We start from the raw sequence: 25,018 nt of genomic DNA on the forward strand, positions 1-25,018 counted from the left end.
CTGCCAACGCAGCGCCGGACTCGACATCAGGGAAGGACGACAATATTTATATTTGTATCAGGGCCGGGGTAGGATTTCTGGCACCATAACATTGTTGCACCTGCTATTTCAGTCAGCCCAAGGTGCCAGGTTTCAGGGTGAGGGGTCGGCCACGGGTGTGTACGCCTGTGTGTGTGTATGTTTATGCAAGTGAATGGGAATATGTGTACACTTGTGTATGTGTGTGTAAAGGTGCAAAATGAATCATATACCAGGCTTTGGAGTACATTTCTAAAGTAATACAGGTATTTTTCATGTTGTAGACAAGAATGAATAAGTAAAATAGTGCCCATTACTCCTTCTGATGAGGCAATTCGCACACCTTTAAAAAGGAATGGATGCATGAAACGGTTAATACATGCACACTGTACACACACATACAGCTGAGAGAAGAAGATACACACACCCACACCATCAGACTAATGGACGGTTCCCCCGCTGCTGTCATGACGCTCTACATTCATCACTCAGAGGAAGAGAGCACAGTGTCACCCGAGATGTCAGTCATCAAGATTGAAGGAGCCGGACAGTAATCTGTTTCTGGTGCTTCATCTTCTGCAGGCACAAAAATATTTCTGTGCAAAGTTCGATCGATTTTCCAAACTTATTAAGTTATTGCTCCAGCTGCAGGCTCAGGATTGAAGACGCCTGCACAGTGGCAGGTTTGGGTCAGCATTTAGTCTGTAAATTATTGGATAAAAATAATGATATACAGGGTAAAAAAGATTGAAAGGGTTTGTCTACAGGGCGACTAAACAGTGCTTTATAATAATACTGGTGCTTTCAGTCACACTTCACAATTGGGTTTAAGCTGCCAAATTTCAACTGTAATTATTTGATAAACGTAAAGTAATTCAAAGCCAAACAGCATGAAAAAAATACAAATGAAAATATTTAAAGGAGCAATTCTCCCCTGGAAAAAGCCACTGTTAGGCTAAACTGTAATCAATAGAAGCAATATTTGAAATTGGCGCCATAGCTGTGGAGAAAGTTGTACAAACAGCTCGTGGTTTCGCTCGTTCTACATTCCTACAACACCCAGCATGCATTGCACCCCTCCCTCTGAAAGGAACGGCTCAGAGCGGGACAGATTCCAAAATACGACGAGAATATACCGGTGGATCGTCTAAAAGATCTTCAGGTCTGCAGTCTACATTTCAAACCTGACGATTTTGAACGAGACATGACATCAGAGGCGGCTGTCTTTAGCAAACTCCCTGGCCTCCACCAGATGACGCGTTTAACGTAGTCTGATGGAGGTTTTCCAGGGCCCATTGGAGAAGCGGATAGCGTCCTCCAAAGGCACAGAGCCAAATTGCATATTTTTTCCCACCATAATGGCATTAGCTGCACATAATAGCATGATAGGACTGAGGTTTAACATTGGCGAACTGGCCCTTTAAGTCATGAAAAAAGAGAAGACAATAATTTAGTCCTTATGTTTATTACACAAAAAGAACAGCAAAGGCATCACCTTCATCGCATCAATCACCACTTTGACCCAGAAAACTGAACACCTCAGCTGAGTACTGTCCTGATATGTGACCATTCAGAGTTAGTAAAGGTAGAAAAAAGGCTTTTTAATTTTTGTCCATTAAGCAACATTAGTTATGTTATGTTAAAAGCGAGCTCTCATGAAAGATATTTAACATACGTATTGATTGGAAAACATCAGCGATGGGTGGACAGCAAAAACGGATGGCATTAGAAACAAATCAGGAAAATGTTTAGAAAGAAACCAGCCTTTGGTACAAAGTTATAAAAAAGGAACTCACATTCACATTTTTGCGTTACTGTAATCATGAAACATGTAAAGTAAATGTTTTCGTCACAGGTAAGGTACAGTCCAGGCGTGTTCTGTAGGTCATATTCAAGAAGGCAGAAAAGCAACGCTGCTTTGTTCAGCACACTGAGAGTAATGCCTCTATCTCAGAATCAACATGATGCTGCATATTGTGGATGATACGTCATATTTTGTTACAAAATACAGTACATATTAAATACATCATCATTCTCTCTCGATTTCATTTGGCTGGAAGTTTTTAGACTGTTTCAATATGAGCTAGCACACATAACAAAGGGGGTAGTGAAGGGTCTGTTGGGTGATCTGCAAAGCTACACTAGCAGAGGCTAAAATCCAGACCTGAGCAAACGATTTCCATTCAGATGGTTGAATGAATGAATGGAGCATTGGATGTGATCGTTCCTTAGAAAGAGGCTATTCATGATGCCTGGCAGGTTAATGGAGCACACTGCTGAGTAAATGAGGCCGCTTCAGACCCTTCTCTTGCCTTCTTGGTCAGTCCGGCTCCACTGGATGACACATACATTCTGAAGAGGAGTTAGTGAACTCACAACTAAAGCACTGAGTCTATAGGAGGAACAGTCTGGGTTTGATATGTACATCAGATAAGAGGATATCAATGAAGGCTTCTAGTTGGTTCAGTCACACGGTTAGATGGAGGTCAAATGATGACAGTCTCTATGTGGAAGGCGTGTGAGTAGGTAAAGGAGGTGTGTTTCTGGAGGGGAAAGGATGGAGGCACAACAGGGGTGCTAGAGGGAGAGGAGGAAGCAGAGGAGGAGGAGGTGGGGGAGCGGCTGGCCCATCGGGAGGGGAGGCGTCGGTTGGCCGGACAGGCGGGCCTCGAGAAGTTCTTCTGTACGGAGGAAGAGCAGACGGAAGACTCTTCGTCCTCCTGTGGAGAAACAAATGAATTACCATTTAGGATTATCACACCGTTCTATCAACGATCAAAGTCACACACTCAGATACTTTACATTTTGTCACGTGTTCCATCTGTAGTCTTCTTGACCCTGGGGGAAACAACAGGAACGCTAATAAATACAGCACGCTCATGTGAAAAGGTCACACAAGAAGCATCTGCACTGAAATACTTCTCTGTAATCGATAGAAGCAATAATATTTTAAATTGGCGCCATAGCTGTGGAGAAAGTTGTATGAACAGCTCGTGGTTTCGCCCATTCTACATTCCTACAACACCCAGCATGCACTGTGCCCCTCCCTCTGAAAGGAACAGGCCAGCAAGAGACGCTGGGGTGAAATACTACTGTTTCACTGCAGGCAATGGCTCAGAGCGGTACAGAATCCAAAATACAACCGGTGGATCGTCTGGATAAATCTTCAGGTGTGCATTCTACATTTCAAACCTGACGACTTTGAACGAGACATGACATCGGAGGCGGGCGTCCAAGATTGAGGAAGTGTAGTTTAGCAAGCTCCCTGGCCTCCACCAGACGACGTGTTTTACGTTGTCTGGCGGAGGTTTTCCAGGGCCCATTGGAGATGCGGATAGCGTCCTCCAAAGGCACAGAGCCAAATTGCATTTTTTCCCCACCATAATAGCATCAGCTCCCCATAATAGCACGATAAGACTGAGGTTGAAAATCGACGAACTGGCCCTTTAACACGTGCTGCAGCTCTGCTACTCCTTAGCAGCACTTCAGAATCTACAGCACATTATATTAAACAGTGCTCCTTGGTTGAGCTCTAAGTAAAATGTCCATCTGATTGCACTCTTTTCGTGAGGTCAAATAAAATTGGTTTGATAATTGCTCCCACGATTTCTTTAACATTTGCATGACTTTAAAGCAGCATAATCACTCCAGATTTCTCATTTCCATGGTCTGCCAAGGGCATTTAGTCAGCTGGCTTCTTGCAGATATTTCTGTAATTACAACAAAAAAGCCAGAAACATACTTCCACTATGAGGCCCCACAGAGGGACGGAAAGATGAAAGACAGTCTGATGAGGGTGATAGACCTCCTGCCAAGTTTAAACTTCATGTGCCACACCACCAGTTCCTTTTGTTAGCAGCCTTTCAGCAGTGGAATGGCCCAGATGCCCAGATTATAATGGAGGCTCTGGCCTGCTTCTGTCTCTTAGCACATACCAGAAATAAACAACATTCCCACCGGAGCTGTCCTCAGTCAAGGGCAATCGCTTAGTGTTTCAAATGGAATTAACAGGCACGAAATGTGCAGGTTCATCCAGGTCCACTGCTGTAATTGGCCTTGAAAATATAGTTTGACTTAATTGTATTTTAGTCAAAACAAAAGTGGACTTCTGTGCAGTGAATACCAAACATGTGTGAGTGAAAATGTGAATACAGACTGTACATATCAGACTCTACCCACCTGCACTGTTAGATGTATCTCTTTCACACCCATGGTAGTGTGGCTGCTGAGCTGTGCATGTGTGCTGTGCGTCTGTGAGGTGTGTGAAGTATGTGTGTGTCTCAGAGTGGGAGGTAAGGGCACAGGGTCCATGTCCAGCATGTCCAGTTCTTTGTCGTTCTCCTCCTGCCTGACATTAGGACTTGGACACATCCCGTCCTGCTGGCTCTGGTTCTGTTTTTCCCGGGCTGCACTCTCATAATTCTTCAGAATCCTTTCCACTGCCCCGTAGTTGGATCGGGATCCCTCGGGCCGTGGGTACGCAGCCAGAGTGAGGGGCTTCCAGGGATGGTCGTTCATCATTCGAGGCCCGGGTCTGGAGGAGTCCGACTGGTAAGCAGGAGCAGACGCTTGCCTTGGCTGTGTCTGGTGCCCCGGCTCTGTCATCTGTCTTTGTTTGTTCTCAGCAGACTGCAGCTGGAGAGAGACACCCACTTTGGCTTGCTGTGGCTTCGCTCCACAGAGATTCTCTTTCTTAGAGCTGGAGCCGTCCACATCCTGACCTGGCTGAGTGTTTGCAGGCAGGACGGGCTCTGAGAAAAGAGCCTCTGTGGCAGCTCTGTGTTGTGTTTTCCTGGAAGGACTGCTTGCTGTTCCCACTTTGTGCTTGACCTCAGAATGGTGTGCAGGACTCTCAGAGTTTTTTGTGAGTCCAATCTGTGGCTGTTGAGATGAAAAGTCAGAAGGGCCTTCTTGCCTAGTTCTGACCTCTTGACCCTCAGATCCACACCTCTTTCGCCTTAGTTGAACCTTTTGGTTGTGGATGCTGGAGTCTGAAGTTGAGAGAGATAATGCGACTTCCGGATGCACACCGATGACGCTGGTGGTGACATCAGTACACTGTTGCTGACATGTTGTCTCCCTGGGAGGTGAAACCTCATCTGATGCACACGTTGCTGAAAATATCGGTTGGCGTCCCGTAGAGCAGGCATCTGTTACTGCAAAGCTGTCTTGTTCCTCTGCGGCACGACCCATCTCCGCCTGAAACAAAGTTCTGTTGAACTCAGCGGTTTTTTGTTCGAGCATTATGTTTCTTCTTGAGCCCTGCAGGTTAAGGCTGGCGGGGGATATTTCCAGAGAGGATAAGAGCAAATCTACAGGTAAATCTTTGACAACCGGAGGCATTTGTAGCTCTTTTAAGTTCCCCAAACCAGGGCTGTAATCTGAGCACAGGCCTTTTCCTGCAGTCAGAATGTTGACTTCAGAGAAGCTTTTCTGCACAGTCCCGTATGCAGTCAGCTTACTGCTGGTGAACTTGCTTGCATCACAGGACCAGCGGTTGTGGCAGCAGCCCATATTACAGTTAGAGTTAGTAGGTACAGAGCATGATGCTACCACACCATCTATTAAAACCTTTCCTTCATTTTCTTGCAGCATGGCCTCAAACTTCCTGACAATAGAGGGGCTGCTACACTTTTTGTCCACCAGAACACAGGGGCTGTGGCACCTTCTCACTGTTGCCACAGGGGATTCTGGGATGTGCAGTTCTGTGTCGGGATGTGTGGGGGTACTCAGATTCCTCGAGGAGATGCGGGGAGGGATGGGTGGAGCAGCTGTATCAATCTCAGAGAGTAATCCAGGGCTCGTCTGTGTTTCTCTGTAGCTGTCTGGATCAGGGGTGTTCTCTCTCCAGGATTTGCTCCTCTCTTGGTCGGCCTGCCAGGTGTTATCAGGTGACAGCGTGATCCAGTTTTCCCTCTGTAATGCCCGAAGGTCGTCATAAATCTGGCTGAGGTCACAGGGAGCTTCATCCACCTGCAGTCGGTCTTTATCGCAGCCGGACAGCATCTCAGTCTCCTCAGACAGGCACAGGGATCCAGAGCGATTCCTGAGAGAAATTAAACAGTAAAATACATTTTACTTTACTTACAGCATCGATAACATGGCATTGAGTGCTGTACATAATAAGTGCATCAAGACATGACAGCTGAAGTGATTATCATAGTTCCTCGTTGGCGCCAGGAAGTTAACATAGCAAAGGGGATTTATGTACCTCTTCTCCCCGCTCTTCTTTCTGATCTCATCCTGGTAGCTACAAAGCTCTTCGCTTACACGGGCTATCTCCTTCAGAGCCTGAGACACAGGAAAGAGAGATAAAATGAGACGTGCTGGATGATGTGTATTGCTGAAGTTCTGTAAAAATAAAAGCGAGGCAGATGAAGAGGATTATCTATTCTGAGAAACAGTGGAATGACAAATAAGGGTACACGGGCCGCATTACAGACGATCAGACAAGTTTGTGTCAGCACAGCAGAAAGCAAAGATATGGCAAGAAATGACAACCACAATGTCTATACTGTATATAAATCTAGAGTTGTAGCAAGTAGAATAATAATAATAGAATAATATATATATATATATATTTTTTTTTTTTAGTGCTATGGACCTCACGCTGTGTCCTTATGAAAGTCTTATTATTATTATTATTATTAATATTCTAAGATACTCACAGCATTGAGAGCAGTGGTGTTCTTCTTCTTGTCGCTGCCGTAACTCAGCTCTGCCCACAGAGGACTTTCCTGAGGACGAGCATTAACATTGTTTTCAGGATCTTTGGAGACATGTCTCTGGGACACTGCACCTGCAGGGGCTGCGTGAAAAATAGCTCCCAGCTCTGTTGTATCCACAGCTTCCTGGCTTTCAGTGACTGAGTCTTTCTGCCAAGTTCCTCTCGCCCTTAACTCCTCCAGCAGCTCAGGTTGTGACGGGTCACTCTGAGTGAACTGACCACCAACGTTGAATTCAAAGAGCCCGTCTGCATTGAAGCAGGCGGAGCGCTGACTCTCTGTGCCAGAACAACCACTGCCGCTGATGTTTCTGCTGCGTCCAAAACCAGGTGAAGGTGAGTGTCTGATTGTCTCTGACTGACTGCTGCTGCTGAGCGGCTCAGAGCGAGAGATGTCGCTGAGCAGACTGGAGCCGGTGCTGGTTGAGCGTATGCTGAGCCGATGTATGATGTCATCATGGTCCTGCCGCCCACTGATTAGCCCGGTCCCTTCTCGCTTGACCCTCACTTCACAGTACAGCTAAAAGAAACAAGAAATAGTTGTCATCATTTTACTGCTGTGGTTTTTTAATGTATTCTTTAGATATGAATTTCAACATAGCAATACTGCATTAAAACTAGGGTATGCTTTTATTTTAGAAGTAATATTTAAAATATTTGTTGAAATTCCCTTTACACCTGGACAGCAATCATTAAAGACCCCCTCCAGTGAAAATCCAGTGTTTAACCTTGTAAACATCTCCATGTGGTGTTTCATATGCTACAAGACATATCAGGGACAACATAAGCATCGCCATGGCTGGGCCTGTCTGCTTTTAAACAAGGCTGAAGAACACGTTTTCAGATTGGCAGGTTTGAGACGTCACAAACCTAAGGAGCCAATCCCGTTAATGGACAGGGTGACGCATATCATTATGTGCAACCTATGGCAACCACGAGCCAGCTGTAACCATCATCTTAATTTATGCAGACTCACTACTGACTACTTACGCTAACGTTACTACTACTACAACAAGTTGCCGCTAAACGATGGCAGAGACGTGTTTGTTTTTGTGACAGAGGGGGCGGTTGTAAATGTGCATAGTGGGCGGGGGCTATGCAGATTCAGGGATATTTAACGAGGGAGAAGGAGGAGATGCCTTGGGAGGATTTTTTACAAGGTAATTAAACGCAATTTGCAGAAAAAACATATCAGACACAATTTATTATTTCAAGCAGAGCCTTTCATATGTCTGAAAACATGACTGGAGCTGGACTTTAAATCAGATGCTCTGCCAAAAAAAAGTAGCATCCACAAGCTAAAGCTAACAGGCTAGTTGCACAAGAATAGCAGATGGGAGTTGGATAAAGTTATCTATGACGATGATAGATTGTGCTCCTCTTCTCTCCTCAACACTCATTCCTAAATCAAGTATGCAATGTTCAAAGGGGCACACATTGTGAAGCCACAGACTACATTCAGTGAACTTTCAGCACTTTCACTGGATGCTAAGACTGAGGTAAAAACAGTATACGAGTCAGGAATAAAAGGAGCAGACAACATAAAGAATAACAGTGGCATAATATGAAACTAACAGTACAATACTGCATCTACTGCTCCTGTTCAATCACACAGCAAAGTCAGTCAGGGCAGCATAGCAACCCGTGTTAGGGACATATTTAGACACAGGGGATTAAAAAAAACACTCAAAGAATTCTTTCAATAAAACTGGATAACCTCTGGCCTCCTACCATGCAATCCTAAAATAGTAACTATTTCATGTTGACTGGGCTCCCCTCCCATCACGCAATGTCGACAAGAGACTGCTGCCTTTCAGCCTGCGTTACTCTCTGCTGTTTTCTTCTCTCATTCTCTGATCTCAGGGGGTGAACCCGAGCCACATGTTCCCTTCATAGCAAATTGTTCCAGAGTCTTCACACTCTGTCCAACTACTTTTCTATGGTTTCTCTCATTAAAAAACACTAATCTGCTCCTCTGGGCATGTCAGGGTTTTACTCTGGCTGTCATCATCCATGCTAAACTTTCTCTTTCTTTGTCCCTCCCTCTAAGGCTCATTTATTTTCTCTGAATGACTTCTCCTCTCTGACCTTATTTATTAATACTTTATTTTCCACTAACTCTCATCTTCCACCCTTCACCCCAACAAGATGTAAAAGTTCAACTTTATCAATAGAGCCACATCTATCCTTTTCATTATCTGCTGGATACATGCTTGATGTTATAGATAGCAAAGGTGGAAGTAATCCGCCGTAATGACAAATTATGATGTTAAGACAAATTCCCTTAACGCTGTGTCACGAAAGCCGTTCAGCGTTCAGATTTCCCGACTCAAATGCATCAGAAATGATCAATCCGACCTCCGTTCACCAAACGAGCATTTTATTGGTAGTTTTCTTCTCCTCTTGAGGACAGACCTGACAAAGCTTCATTTTTACTATTTACTAATCTGCATCATGAGGTTGAAATTTCAGCAAAGGTAAGACCCGTTAATTAAAGTAAATCACAAGAAAAACGGTTTCTTTTTCTTTAAACAATGCAGCACGCGGAAAAGGAAGTTTTGACTGGAAGTCATTTATCGCTAAACGCTGGCTACACGCCCGATATGTGCACTGTTGTCCCCAGAGTTGTCACCCAATTAATTCACACATCTTTCAGCTTTGCCTCATTGCAAAATTCTGCTGAAGTATACATGAAAGGATCAAGACCTCCCGAAAGTTTTCTTCTGTTATTTATTCAATAGTTGTGCAAAAACAATTGGCCACAAATGTGGCACCAAAAGCCTCAGATGAATCATTTTTTATAATCCAAAATCTAGTTAAAATGTAATTACATTTTAAATAATGATTGTAAAAAAATTTGTTTTTCCATCATTATGGGGGGCTGTATTTTTATCTACTAATCTCTCTTTAATGTCTATATGCCTGCCAGCTTCACTGCCGACATACCTCCAGGGCAGACACTGTCTCAATCACTGCCTCTGCCTCAGTTTACAGAGATCAGAGAAAGAGCAAAACCGCTCCTTCCTTTCCTCACACTCTGCAGCTGCACTGATCTGGGATTTTGTTTTGACAGTGTTGATGGTGAACAGGATGTGTAGGAGGGAAGTGTTACACACTGTAGGGTACTTAGAGCATGGGAAGCCATAATTCATACATTGAAAAATATAGATGAGATGTGTCGTAAGCTTGTAAATGATTCAACAAACTCTTGAGGGTTTTCCTTCATCTGGTAATTCACTTTTCTTACTTTTACCTTCATCCCAAACAAAATCATAAAGCTTTAAAAGAATACCTTACCTCCTCTATTTTCTTCTGCATATCCTTCAGCTGGCTCTCCCACTCCTTCCTCTCCACATCGAACCTCTCCAGCAGCTCGGCTTTCTCTCTTGACCAGTCCCTCTCGTTGTGCTCCAGGCGACAGCGCAGGTCCATGGCTGTCGAGTGCGTGTCCGCCAGGAGCCTCCGCTGCTCTTCCCTCTCCCGACGGAGCGTTGACGTCTCGCCGTGCTGCTCCCGAGCTCTCCCTGACGCCACAGAGCCAGGACCCGCTGCTGGCTGGACCCCTCCACTGACCAAACCGGCACCCTCTCTAGCCTCCAACTGAAGAGAGGGAAACAGAGAGGGAGTGGAGAGGGCACAGAGGAGGAGAGAAAAAAGGGAGCAGGGAGATGGAACGGGAAAGAGTGGGAGAGACAGTAGAGAGAACAGTCAGCAGTGATAAAGGATAAATTGCATTCGGAGAGCCGGATGACAAGACGAGCAGGGCAGGAGTGGGAGAAATCGTTAAAAGTGGAATTAAGAGAATGAAGGAGTGGCAGGAAGAGAAGGTGGAGGAAGTGGGAGAATAATGCACCGCGGGGACGAGTGTTAGTGGGTTTGTAGGATGGAAGAGGGCGAAAACAGAGAAGACTGAAAGATGAAAACTCACACGCAGGGTTAGCGGGTTCAGGGTTCAAGTCTCTTTGCTATAAAGCCTCTCTAACACAGGATACAGACCAGGATACGGCAGATTCAGAGCGACAGAACGTGTCTGCAGAGGATGCATGTGGCCTCAGTTAAAACGATACTCTAGTGTCACTTTTTTTTTTTGGAGGATCTCTCCACTCAAATAAAGTTCAGATTCCTCTCAACAGTGGAGGCCAACTTCGATAGGGTTTAATTGCACGTATTGGACAGTTTTAATGAGACTCAGTGCCCCTACTCAATGCCCTTTTCACATGAAAACCCCTGGGAAAGACCCATGGAATTTCCCTGTGATGGGGCCAACAACTTCAAGTCAAAAATATGTTGTCATTTTTGTGAGAAAGACTTAGAAACATTGCAAAACTGTGCCAAACTTCAGATTAGGTTACTGTCAGATTAGTTTTCCCAACGTCTTTATCTTATCTGGGAAATCAGACCAGATCTTCCTTCAAGGATGTTCTCTGATTTGGTGGCCTCCTCTTATAAGTATTTAGGATTAAGGTTTGTGTGAGTACATAGATCTGTACATTCTGTGTTACATATGTGCAGTTTCCCCTTCTTTGGCTCGTAAATAAGGAGAAAAACTGTTGGCTCTGGAGCTGGATGGAGCCCAAGACAACGCCTGTGCATGTGCATATGTACTTGTGCCTCAGAGAGTGTGTGTGTGTATACTGTGTGTGTGTTTTAGAGAGAGGGAGAGAATGCATACGAGCATGCCTGAGTGTTATTTCAGTGTTCAGTCACAGACAGCGACCGAAGCTGCGTTACGAGCCTCAGTCGTGGGTCTATTTCTGCTTGTGGCCTGGGGTCATGAAATGATGGTTTAGAAAAAAACACAAGTCAACTCTTTTTGTCTGCCTGTGGCTCTCGTCAAAGCTCTCCACAATTACAGACGGATGATGGTGGGTGCCGTCCACAGTCTATTTAAACATACGAATGTAAACAAGCAGTGAAAGTGCATAAAAGAGATGGTTAGACTCAAAAGCAGCGGATTGTTTTTGAGGCAGCAAAGAAAAACTGTGTTGTTAAAGTAACTTCTGGAGGAACTTTACAAACAACAGGAACAAGGGTCAAAATCATCACAGCCAGCTGTTGGATAACACACTCATGGATGCACACAAACACAGCATAAAAACCATCAGTCTCAAGGAGTCCACTCCTTCTACTGTTGGGACACCCTGTCTGTGGCTCTATGGCCCAGGGTATATAAAGGTAACTGTGTCACCACGGTGACCCACTATAAATAGGGGACACAGAGCCTTGTACAACGTCACATTCCTCAGGGAGGTGGGGAGACGAGGTAAACGGAGGAGGGGGATTTGGCTGCTCGAGCAGAGTGAGATGTCTCCTAGCTGCCAGCAGCTTTCATAAATCAGTGGCATGCGGAGAAATATGCCTGGAAATATCCGGCCTAAGACCTCTTCCTGGGTCCTTGGATGCCTGCTTGGTATTTGGTGGTAGGAGTGCCCAAAAAGGATGTGGAAACAACATACAGTAGTTACATTCACAGCCGTAGCTCACTGTGAAGAGAGGCCTGTAATTAAAATCACAGGAATAGGACAAGCAAGCAACTGTTGATAAGCAACAACTGTGATGATGCTTGTTTACTTCATATGTGATTATAACTCAAAATCTCTGGTATGGCAAATATATGACATTATAATGATTGGGCTGAACTGTTTGTAGCTTTAAACTTGAGTTTCCTGACTGGTAGAATGTCCTCCAAAGGATTGTAAACTAGCGAAAAAGTATGTAGAAGTGTGTAAAATGTGGAAATGTAATGCATGAAACTACATAAAGCAGAGCTATGCAGCAGTCTATCCGTGGCTTTAAGCAGACTCTCCTGGTTGCGCACAGATAAGGTCATATTTCAATGCCATTTCACTTTTAGCTTCACTTAAAAGGACCTCAAAATTCCAATTTACTGGACCCACGTCCTTAAGTATCCCTCACTTCTTCCACTCACTGACTTCAGGTCTGTATAATACACTTGGCTGCTCAGATAATCCTCTACATTATTCTGTCTGCCTTGTCCCAATTGTCTCTCTACAAAGTGCAGTAATGAAGGCACAAAGCTTGCAGTGGAATATTAACAACTTTATCGCATAAGTCTGCAAGGAGGAGTTCAGTCGGGTCCTCTTTGTCCTTATGACTCATTCAAGTGATTGCAATGAACGGCTCTCAGACACACAGTTCAAGCTCATTCTGCAATTATTTTTCAAATCAATGCTCTTCATCTGCGTGTTCAGTGTGAGCATTCAAACTGCCCAAACCATCACCTTCAACAGCTTCTGCTCTCTGTCTGAGCTAAAAATGACATCTCCTCTGCGCTGGTACAGTGAAACCAACATGTGGAAAATGACAGAGGAGTTTCTCACCCATGCTGAAATTGTTCACATTTCACTTCGTAATGAAATTAAGTTACACCCACTTTGCTCCACTAACCTCTACACACAGTAATCTGCGTGCATGCTTGTGTGTTTTTTATCTGAGGTCCAGACCAAGTCGCTTACATCTTTACAGTTTTACATGTTTTGTTGCACTTATTCGCTGTACATGTCTGGTCATAAGGGTACTATTTTTGTGTTTAAATGTAGCATTAATTTTAACAACCTTAAAGGGCCAGTTCACCGGTTCTCAACCTCAGTCCTATCATGCTATTATGGGGAGCTAATGCCATTATGGTAGGAAAACAATGCAATTTGGCTCTGTGCCTTTGGAGGACGCTATCCGCTTCTCCAATGAGCCCTGGAAAACCTCCGCCAGAGGAAAACGTGTCTTCTGGCGGAGGCCAGGGAGCTTGCTTAACTACACTTCCTCAATCTAGGACGCCTGTCTCCGATGTCATGTCTCGTTCAAAATCGGCAGGTTTGAAATGTGGACTGCAGACCCAAACACGATCCACCGGTATATTCTCGTCGTATTTCGGATTCTGTACCGCTCTGAACCGCTCTGAGCCATTGCCTGCAGTGAAACGGTAGTATTTCACTCCGGCGTCTCTCGCCGGGCCATTCCTTTCAGAGGGAGGGGCACAATGCACGCTGGGTGTTGTAGGAATGTAGAATGGGCGAAACCACGAGCTGTTTGTCCAACTTTCTCCACAGCTATGGCGCCAATTTCAAGTGTTATTGCTTCTATTGATTACAGAGAACACCAGCTTTGACTGACAGAGGCTTTTTCTAGGAGAGAATTGCTCCTGTAAGATAAACAGCCAAAATTATTTAATGCTACTCTCTTGAACCAAAACACAAAAATCGGATTAAAGACCTTTTACACATTTACGCTAAACCACCCTATGAGGGACACGAGGTAGTTAGAAGTATGTTAAACAGTCATTTGATTTCTAGGCAAGCGATTTTAGAAAATTTCACAAGATGAATTTTGAACCTGATGAGCAACCCCTGATTAGCAAACATGTACCCACAACTATGAACTGTGGTAGGATGTGGCATCAAGACAAAACAACTCCTTAAGAGTGGAGCTAACCTCGCCCAGCATGGCCTAACTCCAAGTCACATCCCCTTTGGTCTGTTGGTTTGTGCCATAAATATAGACATGTCTGCATGTAAGAGAAACAAAACATACAGACATCTCCCGCATCAACCTGATCTGCCTGATTCTCCTTGTTAGCAAAACTCTCAGACGTGATGGATAATTCAACAACCTCCAACAGACAAGCCTCACACCAGAAGCTTGGTATCAGTGTGACTGAATGTGTACCATCATAGTATAACCCCTGCAGTAGATTAAGCTCCTCCACTGTCACACTGGGCTCTACAAACACAAAACAGGACAGTAAATGTCTGTTTTTATACGGCTCTCAGTCATCCACACTGTGAGAGGGCACTGAGCCAGCAGGACAAAGACAAGAGTTTACAGTAACACTGTGCCATCCACTCACACAGAGGGAATGACATTAAAGTTAAACCATCCGTGTGTGTGATGTGGTAAAACCGTGTTACAATGTAGCATTCCTGTGTCATTGTGTCATCAGCGGTCTTGTCCAACAGCTCGGTAGTATCATGGCACCACCTTGTTAATTTCCAGCACAACATAATGGAATTTCTGAGCTACTTCGCTTCACTGAGAGAATCAATTGATTTTTTCCTTGTGGTGTTGGAAGACAAACAAAAAGAGAGCTGTGTGATGGGTGAATGCGTGACTAATCAGCTTTGAGTCTGTGATAGGAATCATATGGGGTTTAACTGGCAGATAAAGCTAGTGGCATCACAACAACAAAAAAGCACAGAAACACAAAGACAGTCAGAGAAATCTAACTGGGAGCAAAAGTCACAGTATCAAAAGTTTTAAAGAGCAAGTCTGCTCAGGTTTATTCTTCTACCAAATAAATCCATCCTCTGATGTAACCAGAAAAAAATGTAAATCCCCAAAGCCACATTGCTTTGAAGAACATCCATGCATGGTCTTTCAAGTGATCCGTGCAATGTCTGGCACAGCATGGCACTGGTATGCAAACTTAACCCTTAAGTGTTACTTGAAGTGGGCAGAAAGCACAGTAGCTGTCCAAGGAAACAGTAGGTTAATATTTCATCTGCTTAGAGCTTACTGTTAAAAGCCAAGTTGGGTGTCTGTGTCTGGCTGAGTCGGGATAGCTGTGTTTGTCTCCTCAGTGCAAATCTTTTGTCTAAGCTCTGGCTTAAGTTGGACGGATGCCAGGGGGACTTATCACCCTGCCATGTGGGTGGCAAAAGTGGCGAGCCCAATTTACACCAAACTGGAGGCCAGACATGCACAGACATGAGAAACTAGACATGAGGTATGAATTGCAATAAAGCATCCTTGAAATGCAGTGCAATGCAGTAAAATATATTGCGGTTAAAATTAATGTTACTTTTAGTTTAGGAAACCTCTGTAAAATGCATGCACCTGCACACACACACCACGCATGTGCAGCTACACATAAACTCTGCAACTAATATATTTGTTTGCTTTTGCCCCACTTCCTCCCCATTGTCATTCCTGAGTTACCTGTGCAATCCTGCATTTCAATTCTGCCTTCTCCAGGTCCCAGGCACATCTGTCTCTGGTGTACTGCAGCTGCAGATCGCTCCGCTTCTCCTCCTCTCTCTTCACCTCCGCCTGCACTTCATCCAAAACCGTCTTCAGATCCAGGAGAATCCTCCTGTTCTCCCCTCCCTGCATGAACAGACAGTCAGCAAAAATCTTGTCAACCATTAGTGCCAAAACAATTGGCATATTTGAAAGTTACAGTATCACCGTTTCAAGATGTAACCAAGGCAATTAATAAAGAGGGAAATTAAAACTTGTGCATACCTTGGTTCATCAAATTATCAAATTTTTCTTAATTTGGAGCCCTGAGTTGACACCACAAAACACAACTTATTCAATGTATACATAATTATACAGACAAACGACAACTTCCCATGGTACAGCAAAAAGAGCGCATGTTTTAAGGACGTCAGATGCACCAAAGACGCAGACAATACCATATTGAGCTTCCACAGGGGTAGTAAATATTTACAATTACTTGTATGTCAGCCACTTCTCTCAACAATGCTTCCTTCTCGCGCATCCATTCCTCCTTATCCTGCACGTGCCGCTTTTTTAAATCCTCAAATTTCTTTTTGAGCCGCGTGTGTTGTGTTTGCTGCTGCTGCTGGGGTTCAGGACCCGGCCACATTTGTCCCCTAAGGACCTCGAGCTGCGTCCCTGATCCACCTTCTCCTCCACAGCCCGGTGAAGCGCCGAACTGGGGCTCGTAGAGCTGACTGAAGACGGTGGGCGGAGAGGAGATCCTCCTCAGCGGGCTGCGGCTCTTGCCCCTTCCCCTATCTGCCCTGTCCATCCTGGTGCACGGCACAAACTCCCATCCCTGAGACGGGACGTAGCCCCCACCGGCACCGCCCCCGCCGTGCAGCCCCGAGCCGTTCATGAACGCACTCCACATTCCTCCAGAGCATTCAAATATAACATTAAAAACAACGTAATGCGATTAAAAAAATAAAAAGATGGTCACCAAGCTACTTTGAAAGTTTCCATTGCTGCTCTGTAAAGCATACTTTGAAACAGTTTACAGTTCAGCATACTTTCGCATATTCTAACAGTTTTTCCTTTGGTGACCGGATGCACACTGAATGCACTAATTATCCAAACCCGGCCAAATCCCCCGGTGGACACACAGCCACCGTTGCAGAGGCGTCAGGACTGTACGCTTTGGTCCTCTCCATGTCCTCACAGAGACAAGGTCAAATCTTCATTCTTGTGCCAAAGTCCCAACGGTGTCCTGTTTTTAACTTTCAAATACCTCCACTCTGCTCTGTTTTCCTTTTACATGTTTATCTGGAAATCTCAGGACGCCTTGTGTCTTCTCTCTCCCCTGCGCAGAGCAGTTGTAGGCGACACTCCAGAGTTGGCAAAGACAGACACCCAGTAACCGCTCCGACGCGAATGGGAGACGCTCCCAAAAATATCACGGAGCGCACTGATGTAAGAGCAGTGGAGTATTTTTACCCCCTGTAACCAGGAGTTTATTTTCCTGAAGCCAGATAGCTGAACGGCGTCTGGACGGAGCGGTGGAGAAACATCAGTTAATCAAGCCGGGCTGCTCTAATTACCTCACAGGATAGCCTACCTACCACCTTGCGCTGTATCCATGGCAACAAATCGATTTACGCACGTCGCGCGCTGTGGTTGATGGTCTAAAACAGCTGTATGCTAACCGTTTTTCATTTTATAGGCAAAATACGACTTCTTGAGATGTAAAAGCAGTTAATTTTACACTTTCCTAAGCTACTCTTGCAAAATATGTGTTAGGCTAAGTGTCTTATCTTGCCTCTTAAAACTGTTAGTTTTCCTACCTCTACTCTTTTCTCATCCGTAGCAGAAGTAACTTTACTACCGTACTTGTGTCATGTCTCATCTGCTATCTAAGCACGAGACAGGGATGACTATCACGAGGAAGGCAACGAGTGGTTATATTTTAATCATCTAGATTTTAGACAGAGCACAATAAGCTAGCTGTTATTACTCGCGACGTAGTTACTAGTTAGCTAAGTAACGCGCGAGCTAGCTGTCTGAAGCCATACGGAGCACGTGCCTTACGGTTGAGTAGACCCTTACCTCTTCCTTTGATACTGTCCTTAATGTGGTAGTGAAAGTCCTTTAAAAGAGCCACGAGGGCCAACAATTCAGGAAAAGAAGCAGCTGAAATGCAGTCTGTGCTGGAGTGCAGCCTCCAGCTGAAATAATGCTTTCATTAACGGGAATAAAACCTTCTTTCTCTCTCTTTTCCTCTCTCTCTCTCTCGCCTCCCCTCTCCACAGCTGGCCCTAATATGTGACGTCAAACATCCCACCGGTGGGATGAAAGAAGTGGACCGGTTCCGCCCCCGTCCTGGTGGTCAGGTCTGCTGGTCAAACAGATCCACCATCAGCACATTCTTTCAGACCCACCCTAGGGCATTTTACACGGTTCTAAATGTCACATAAGCAATGCCAAAATCTGGGTGAAATGTCAATGCTACTATCATATTCCCCATGCACAATTGGTTGATTTGTTACAGATTATGTTGACATAAATCATGAGTCAGGCAGCAGAGTTGCCTAAGAGGAACTTGGAATAGATGGTCTAATTTTTTTTTTTCATTGGCAGATGGTGTGTGAGTGTTTTAGAGTCAATGTTGTTATTGTAAGTGTGCACTTGAGTGTGCATTGCCCCAAAGTCATAACACAGACTTAATTATTTATAATGTACAGCTCAAACAGCTTGTGATTGCTGCTGTCCCATGCTTAAAGTAAATGTTATGTGGTTAAAGAATATCTTGTGATCTTAAGCCTATACAGATTCATTTTTAAAATTAAAGAGACAGAAAAAAACATGGTGCACAAGCTACAACCACCGCATTATTTTAAGCTCTGAAGATTTTGGAGAACAGATTTTGCCAACATTATACATTTCCTTAGCACTTCAGGGGTGACAGTAAAGTTGTCCAAACATCTATTAATCTAATTAAAGGCCCTGCACACCCACACAGGGGTTTTCAATCATTGTGGCTGATTTAACCTTATTTTAGGTAAAGATTGAGTCAGCATTGCAGGGAATTGCATAGGCTAATGTCCCAAAATAGAGTGAAAATAGTGTAAACTAACAGGAAAAGGAGACAGGTGTCAATCAAGCACAGTGTACATGCCCCCACAGTCCTGAGAAGCTCTTATTAGGCAAAGCAAAAAGAAAACACCTCTTTGGCTGTACGACTGAGACTTTCAAAACTGAAACTTAAGCTTGTTAATCAAAATGTAAGGAATTTTAATGCCATGCTCACCTAAACCTCCACCATCGCTCCCAGTTTGGTTTCCAGTAAATGTTGAAAGCATCTGAGTAGTTGAGTAGCTTGGATCATACATGGAAAATGATAATGTCCTGTACCTTGAGTGACCTTATGTGACGTGTTCAACATAAAAAAAATTGAAATGAATGAAAAAGGAAACAAAGAAATAATAACAATGTACAAAATATGATATTGTGTGCTTTACAGAACAAAGAACAAGGTGAAAAGGAATACCAATTTAAAAATGGTGGCGTAAGAGAGTGAGGAAAACAGAACGAGAATGAGGATCAGCAAAATAATGGGCTGAAACATCTTGATGGATGACGGATGAAAAGGACAAGTAGGGGCAGATTGACAAGCAGAAAGAAAGGCGCATATTAGAGAACACAAAAATCACAGTCATTAATATTATTCTTATTCATGTGTTTGCATTGTCTTACAGACAGCGGCTCCTCATCCTGCTTATCTTCCTGCCTGGGGACGTCCAGCCGGTCTATAAAGCTCTGCAGCTCTTTCCTGAATGCCTTCATCTGGGCGTTGATACGATACAGCAGCTCATGCTCTCGGATCCTGTTAAACAGAGGTTGTTTGGATTTAAAACCTCACACTACTGTAATCTGAAGAGGGTTCATTTGATCAATTTCATGTGTTTATTACCTGCCCCCTTCCTCATCCTCATCCAGCCTTGCAAACAGCTCCCCATTAGTGACATACACTCGGGCCTCCGCGATGATAGTGCTGGTGTCAGAAATAAGCCTATCGATGGTCCGACCCAGCCTTTCCGCCTCGATGCGGATGTCTATCATCTGCTGCCGGTCCTTCAGGCTTCTGGCTAAAAAACGACTGTCTACAGGTGAGTAAAGGGAACGTGTTGGGGTGAGACAGCGGATGTTCCTCACCTCGTCTGAGTCACTCTCCCCTCCAATGGGGCCCTCACGCTTGCGATGGGGCGGGAGGAGTCGAGGGGAGGATGCTGAGGCAGAGGGGGTGTCATCGTCCCGTCCTCCATCACTCTCTGCATCACTGTCCCGAGGGCTGCTGCGGATGCCCAGGTGGGACGCAAGGTCGTAGCGCTGCATGTTGGAGAGCAGCACCCGGTTCTCGTACTGGAGCTGCATGACTTTGCCGCTCAACTCATTGATCTGCAGACGAGCTGCTTTCAGCTCCTCCTGCAGGGCCTCCACTTTGGCGGGGTCAGCTCCTCCTGGAGTTGAGAGGAGGAAACAATGAAAAGTAGAACACCTCTGCAAATGAGACTTTAATGTGCAGCTCCTGGAGGCTTTATAAAACACATCTTTCATCAGACACAGATTTATGAAGCACAAGGACGGATATCTCATGCACGACTCAGAAAAAAATCAACATACCTCCTCCATGTCTCGATCCAGGCTCATGGGATCCAGCCTTGTACTTCAGTTTATTGAGTTCACCTGTCACCTAAAGAGGAAACTGAATGTTTATCCATGTGCTCTAAGTAATTGCAAGTATGAATAGTTAACACATTTGAATTTCAAAGACCTTAGAGTCATTGATGATACCAAAAATAGCACAAGAGCAGACACAAGATGAAATCTTACATCACTGAAATTGACGCAGCATTGTGTTACCTAGTTGCCTGGAAACCAGACAAACCTGCAAGCTCATGTTATTTGCTCTGATAGATGCATCTAGTACACTGCTGTTCAGACAGATTTCCAGCTGACCTGACCTTGGTCAGACCAATCACAACCGTTTGATCAACATGGGGTGGGTTTGATCTGGTTTAATCAAGTTTAATAGGTGTTCTGTTGAAGCATTTTAGTAATCAACCAAGATAGTGGAAATTTATGTGGACAGTATGATTCAGCTTTTGTGGTTGTATTAAAGGAGAATACTTATGAACAAATCGTGTTCGTGTTGGCTACTCAATCATGTCCTGCAAAATGTCAGTGCATTAACTAGCAGCCATAAACAATGGTTGTTACTACTACATCACGTTTCATTGCTATCTTGGTAATAGATCGATCCTAATGCATCCAGAGGCACTTTGGTTTGCTACCATTGATAATACCCCTTGGAAATCGACTTCCAGATGTCTTAGTTTAGCGATGTCAGGCTCGTTGCTTGAAATATGAGAAAGCAAATGGAGCATATTATTTCATGTATGTTGTAATTTGATGGATGCTTTAAATAGAGGGGAAACAAATTAAACTGCAGTCCCAGACATAAACTAATGCACTTAAAGGAGTTTTGCCCTTGGATCTTACAATAACGATGTAGTGGCCCTATTGAGGAAATCTTCTCTTTTGGGAGCACAGTAAAACGATGTCTACCTTTTTGTTCTCTTCTTCCACATCTGCTAGATTCCTGCGGAGGAGTTCAGCCTCGTCTTCCACCAGCTGAAGCTGCTGCCTCAGCTCTGACAGAGCCTCGCCCTGCTCTCTGCACTGCTGACCTCCAGTGCCAGAGCCGTCCACCCCCGATGCTGCCATGCTAGGAGAGGAGATAACTGTGAGTGTACAAGCTCCTTTTTTTCTATTCCATTTGTGGGAAAATAATTGTTTCATTATACTCAAGTTAAAATAAACCATAAATATGATGCACTTTTTCTTTTCTTAAGAAAAACTGCGTTCACCCAGCATTTTCTAATTCTATGAATGACTGCAGAAGTACCTGTCCTCCCTCATGTCATCCAGCTCAGCCTTCAGCCCCCTGTTCTCCACCTCCAGCTCCACGATCTTCCTCCCCAAGATGTTCGCCTCCTCCTCCACCAGGCGTAAGCGCAGTTTCAGCTCCGATTCTCGGGTGGTCGGAGGCCCTCCGGCCTCGCCTTTAGGCAGGGGGCTGTCCACGTCTCCGTAGAAGGAGCGGTACTTCTGGAGCTCCTGCTCCAGTCGGTCCTTCTCTTTGTCTATCTTTGCCATTTTTTTCCTCATCAAGATGGCTTCCTCCTTGATGAAGGCCAGCTGGCATTTCAAGTCCTCATTTTCTTCCTGTAGGGAGAGACAATAGTTTGTTTATTTGCTGATTACTTGCAGTCTTATGATTTGTAACTTCATTTACACAAAGTCGACATGGAAGAAAATACTGAAGCAATACAATGTCCTCATCGAAGTTATAAATACAAGATTTCTGTAAACACTTTTATAGCCTCAGTGCATATTGTAATGCAGTTATGGTTTTTCTTAGTGTTTTCTCTCCTTTCTCTCTGATGCCTTGTTGGAAATTGCACCAAAAACAACCTCATTATTATTAAACTTAATTGAATTTTATGACTTGATAATCTAATAACGCTGACTCACCTCGATCGGCGTCTGCGGAGCCCTCCTCTCTGCTTTCTGCACGTCCTTACTTCCCTTTCTCTTCAGTGAGAGCTGCAGGGAAACAGCGGTTACATCATCATCATCGGCTCACTTTATCCTTACTGAAGGTGGTGATATCATCCAGATTTATTAAACACTGAAGACTCAGCAGTGGAAAAACTGGCATGTTTAAAGTCTCCCTCAAGATCATAGCTGGTAATATTCAATCTCAACTGGCACTGCTCTCAGTGCATGTGTGATTTTAAAGGGTTGGAGTCAAAACCCCCTTAAAAAGGAGCTTGCATTTGTTACTCCTCTTATCCTGATTGTTATGAATGGATATCTCACACATCTTAAAAGGGATATTAGGACATAAATCTGGGCAGCGCTGGACGCTGATGGGATTAAACAGGCTTATTTAGGGCTTTGGGGGATTTATTTTTTTAAGTCATTGAGATTTTTATCTCTAACCACTGCAGAGAGTCGACCATGTCATCCTTACACCCCGTTATGTAGGCTGCTGCTCATCTTTATTCTATTTAGCATATGTAAATATTAATTTACAGTAATATCTTTATCATTTCACCCTCGCCCCAAACCTGTAGAAGCAACAATATACTCAAAGGGGCATTCAATATCAGTCTGACCTTTAACACTAATCCCAGCCATAATTTGCATTGGACTTTCAGAGGCACACTGACACAGGAGGTGAAACAAACATTAGAAATGCTCCCGTACACCCCTCACCTCTTTGGCTTTCTCCAGTTCATTCTGCAGGGCCTGTTTGGTGACCTCCACCTCTATCAGCTGCTGCCTCAGCTTCTCATTCTCATCCTCTGTCTTCATCCTCTTCTCCTCCACATTCTCCAGCTCATGGTGCAGGCGCACAGACACATCCTTCGCCACCTGGAAGAGGGACCCAGACAGAAGGAATGAGAGAAATCAATCATGAATATGACAGAATCTAATGCTCAACCCTCCATAGGCTCACCTTGAGGTCTTGCTCCAGACTCCTGAGCAGCTCTCCATCCACCTGGCCACTCTCTGCGAACCGGAGCCTCTTCCTTTCTGCCTTTTTCAGTCGGTACTGAAGGATACGACAGTTCTTGTTGGCTCTCTCCAGCTCTCTGCGCATGTCCTGCAGCTGGCAGGCGTCCTCCTCATAGAAGGTGTCCCTCATCTCATCCATCTCTGCCCGCATCTCCTCGATCTCAGTCTAAAACATGGAGAAAAAATGAAAATGCGTCAGAAAATAATGAAATCCAATGTGAGCACGGAAATGAAAATTGGCCAGGGCCTTTTCAAAACATGGTTTTCAAAACAAAGCATGCAGCTGCGTGGACTAGTTAGCATGCAGAGTATGAGCAAACAACAGGTGCGACAATTGCGCACGCTTAAAATGACAAATTCTGCAACAAATGTAAATCGTAACGTTTGTATTATTTTACCAACTTACCTTGAGGTCCTCGTTTTCATCCTCCAGCTTCTCCATCTCCTCTTGTTGTCTCTGGTCTGGCTGTGGAGCCGGTTTTGGAGTGTCTGGCTCCGGGGACAGCTCCGGCTCTGAGGCCGGCGGGGATGCTGATTTCGTCTGCATCTTTGTCCCTTTCTTCCCCAGGCTCTTATTCAAGTGAAACTGTATCAGCTCGGACTGCAAGCATCCCTCCTTCCAGAAACCGGGTCCGCAGCCGACTGTGCCTTTCGAGCTCTTCTTGCTGCCGCTCGTCGCCGCGGCGGCCTCCCCTCCTCTCGGGTTTTTGCTCCTCAGTTTGGGGGATTTGGACGCGCAGGGCTGGTCGGAAACGACGCGGCTCGGATCTCCTCTGGAGGGGGAGGAGGCATCAGCGGTGAGGCGGGGGGAGTCCTCTGGTGTCTGGGTGCCGCTTCTGTCTGCAGACCTGCTGAGCGTCGGGCTTTCAGCACCAGCAGCCTGGACAGCAGCCGCGCCTCTGCTGGCAGGAGCGCCTCCGGCCTGCCGCTCCCTGCCTGTGGAGACGGGAGAATGACCTCGGCTGCTTCTTCCTCCTCCTCCTCCTCCTGCTTGCTTTGAGGTGATGGTCTTTGACGAGCTGCTGCCCTTCTGTGCAGCTTTAGATCCACTGTCTTTGAGCCCGGCCGGAGAGGAGGACCGCTGCTGCTTCCGGCTGCTATTGTCTGGCTGCCGCGACGAGTCGGCAGAGGAAGGGTTCATGATGGTGTCAGAGGCTCAGCTCATCCTCTACAACATCCATCCCCCTCACCAGTGTCCCTGTGAGTGGGAAACAATGACTTTTCAGAACCAAAGACTACAAAAGATTAATAGGATGTAAGAAGAGGTTATCCTCTACAGGTCCACCAAATAAGTCCAACTTTCTTCATTCTAATGAAGATCGAAAAGGAATAATGTGCTTTTAAAAACAGGTCAGGACGCATCATGCATTTTAAATGGATTTCCATAAAGGATGATAATAAGGCTACTGCCAATGGAAGCGCCTAGAGACAGGTGTACGTGACCACCAGTCATTACCGGTTACATTCAGCCAATGGCTGATGAGATGTTTGATAGATCAGCTGCACATCGGGTAATTAGACGATCATTTGCGTCATGTGCGCAGCCAAAAGGGCAATGTCCACGAGAGAGAGAGAGCAAAGACAATCCAATTGGCTGTAAACCTGGAGCAGCATTCAGCCAATTAACCGCTTCCAGTTCAGTTGACAGAAATGAGGTTCTGAGAGGCCTTTACA

At 45.0% G+C, this 25,018-nt stretch overlaps 2 protein-coding genes across 3 annotated transcripts; both read right to left on the bottom strand.

The window, feature by feature from the left end:
* Nucleotides 1-1,480: 1,480 nt before the first annotated feature.
* Nucleotides 1,481-15,950, bottom strand: mtcl3a (MTCL family member 3a). 2 transcript variants are annotated; one of them, XM_069656249.1, is made up of 7 exons: nt 15,695-15,950; nt 10,040-10,342; nt 6,687-7,262; nt 6,230-6,309; nt 4,198-6,064; nt 2,821-2,856; nt 2,650-2,738 (listed from the first exon to the last, which is right to left on the bottom strand). In XM_069656249.1, the coding sequence occupies exons 1-6, from the start codon at nt 15,920-15,922 to the stop codon at nt 2,827-2,829; spliced, it is 3,084 nt and encodes a 1,027-aa protein (XP_069512350.1). In that variant the 5' UTR covers nt 15,923-15,950; the 3' UTR covers nt 2,650-2,738; nt 2,821-2,826. The 2 variants fall into 2 exon arrangements, with proteins under 2 accessions (XP_069512349.1, XP_069512350.1); XM_069656248.1 differs by lacking the exon at nt 2,821-2,856 and having other exon boundaries at nt 1,481-2,738.
* Nucleotides 15,775-23,971, bottom strand: LOC138584103 (microtubule cross-linking factor 3). The gene is made up of 11 exons (XM_069656250.1): nt 23,751-23,971; nt 23,286-23,510; nt 23,042-23,200; nt 22,295-22,366; nt 21,666-21,985; nt 21,326-21,485; nt 20,381-20,450; nt 19,671-20,217; nt 19,454-19,583; nt 19,008-19,325; nt 15,775-15,862 (listed from the first exon to the last, which is right to left on the bottom strand). The coding sequence occupies exons 1-10, from the start codon at nt 23,889-23,891 to the stop codon at nt 19,215-19,217; spliced, it is 1,935 nt and encodes a 644-aa protein (XP_069512351.1). The 5' UTR covers nt 23,892-23,971; the 3' UTR covers nt 15,775-15,862; nt 19,008-19,214.
* Nucleotides 23,972-25,018: the final 1,047 nt, after the last annotated feature.

This window comes from Semicossyphus pulcher, unplaced genomic scaffold (genome assembly GCF_022749685.1).
Source record: "Semicossyphus pulcher isolate SPU_LCO1_2020_fin unplaced genomic scaffold, fSemPul1.0.p SCAF_9, whole genome shotgun sequence".
Taxonomy (NCBI): domain Eukaryota; kingdom Metazoa; phylum Chordata; class Actinopteri; order Labriformes; family Labridae; genus Semicossyphus; species Semicossyphus pulcher.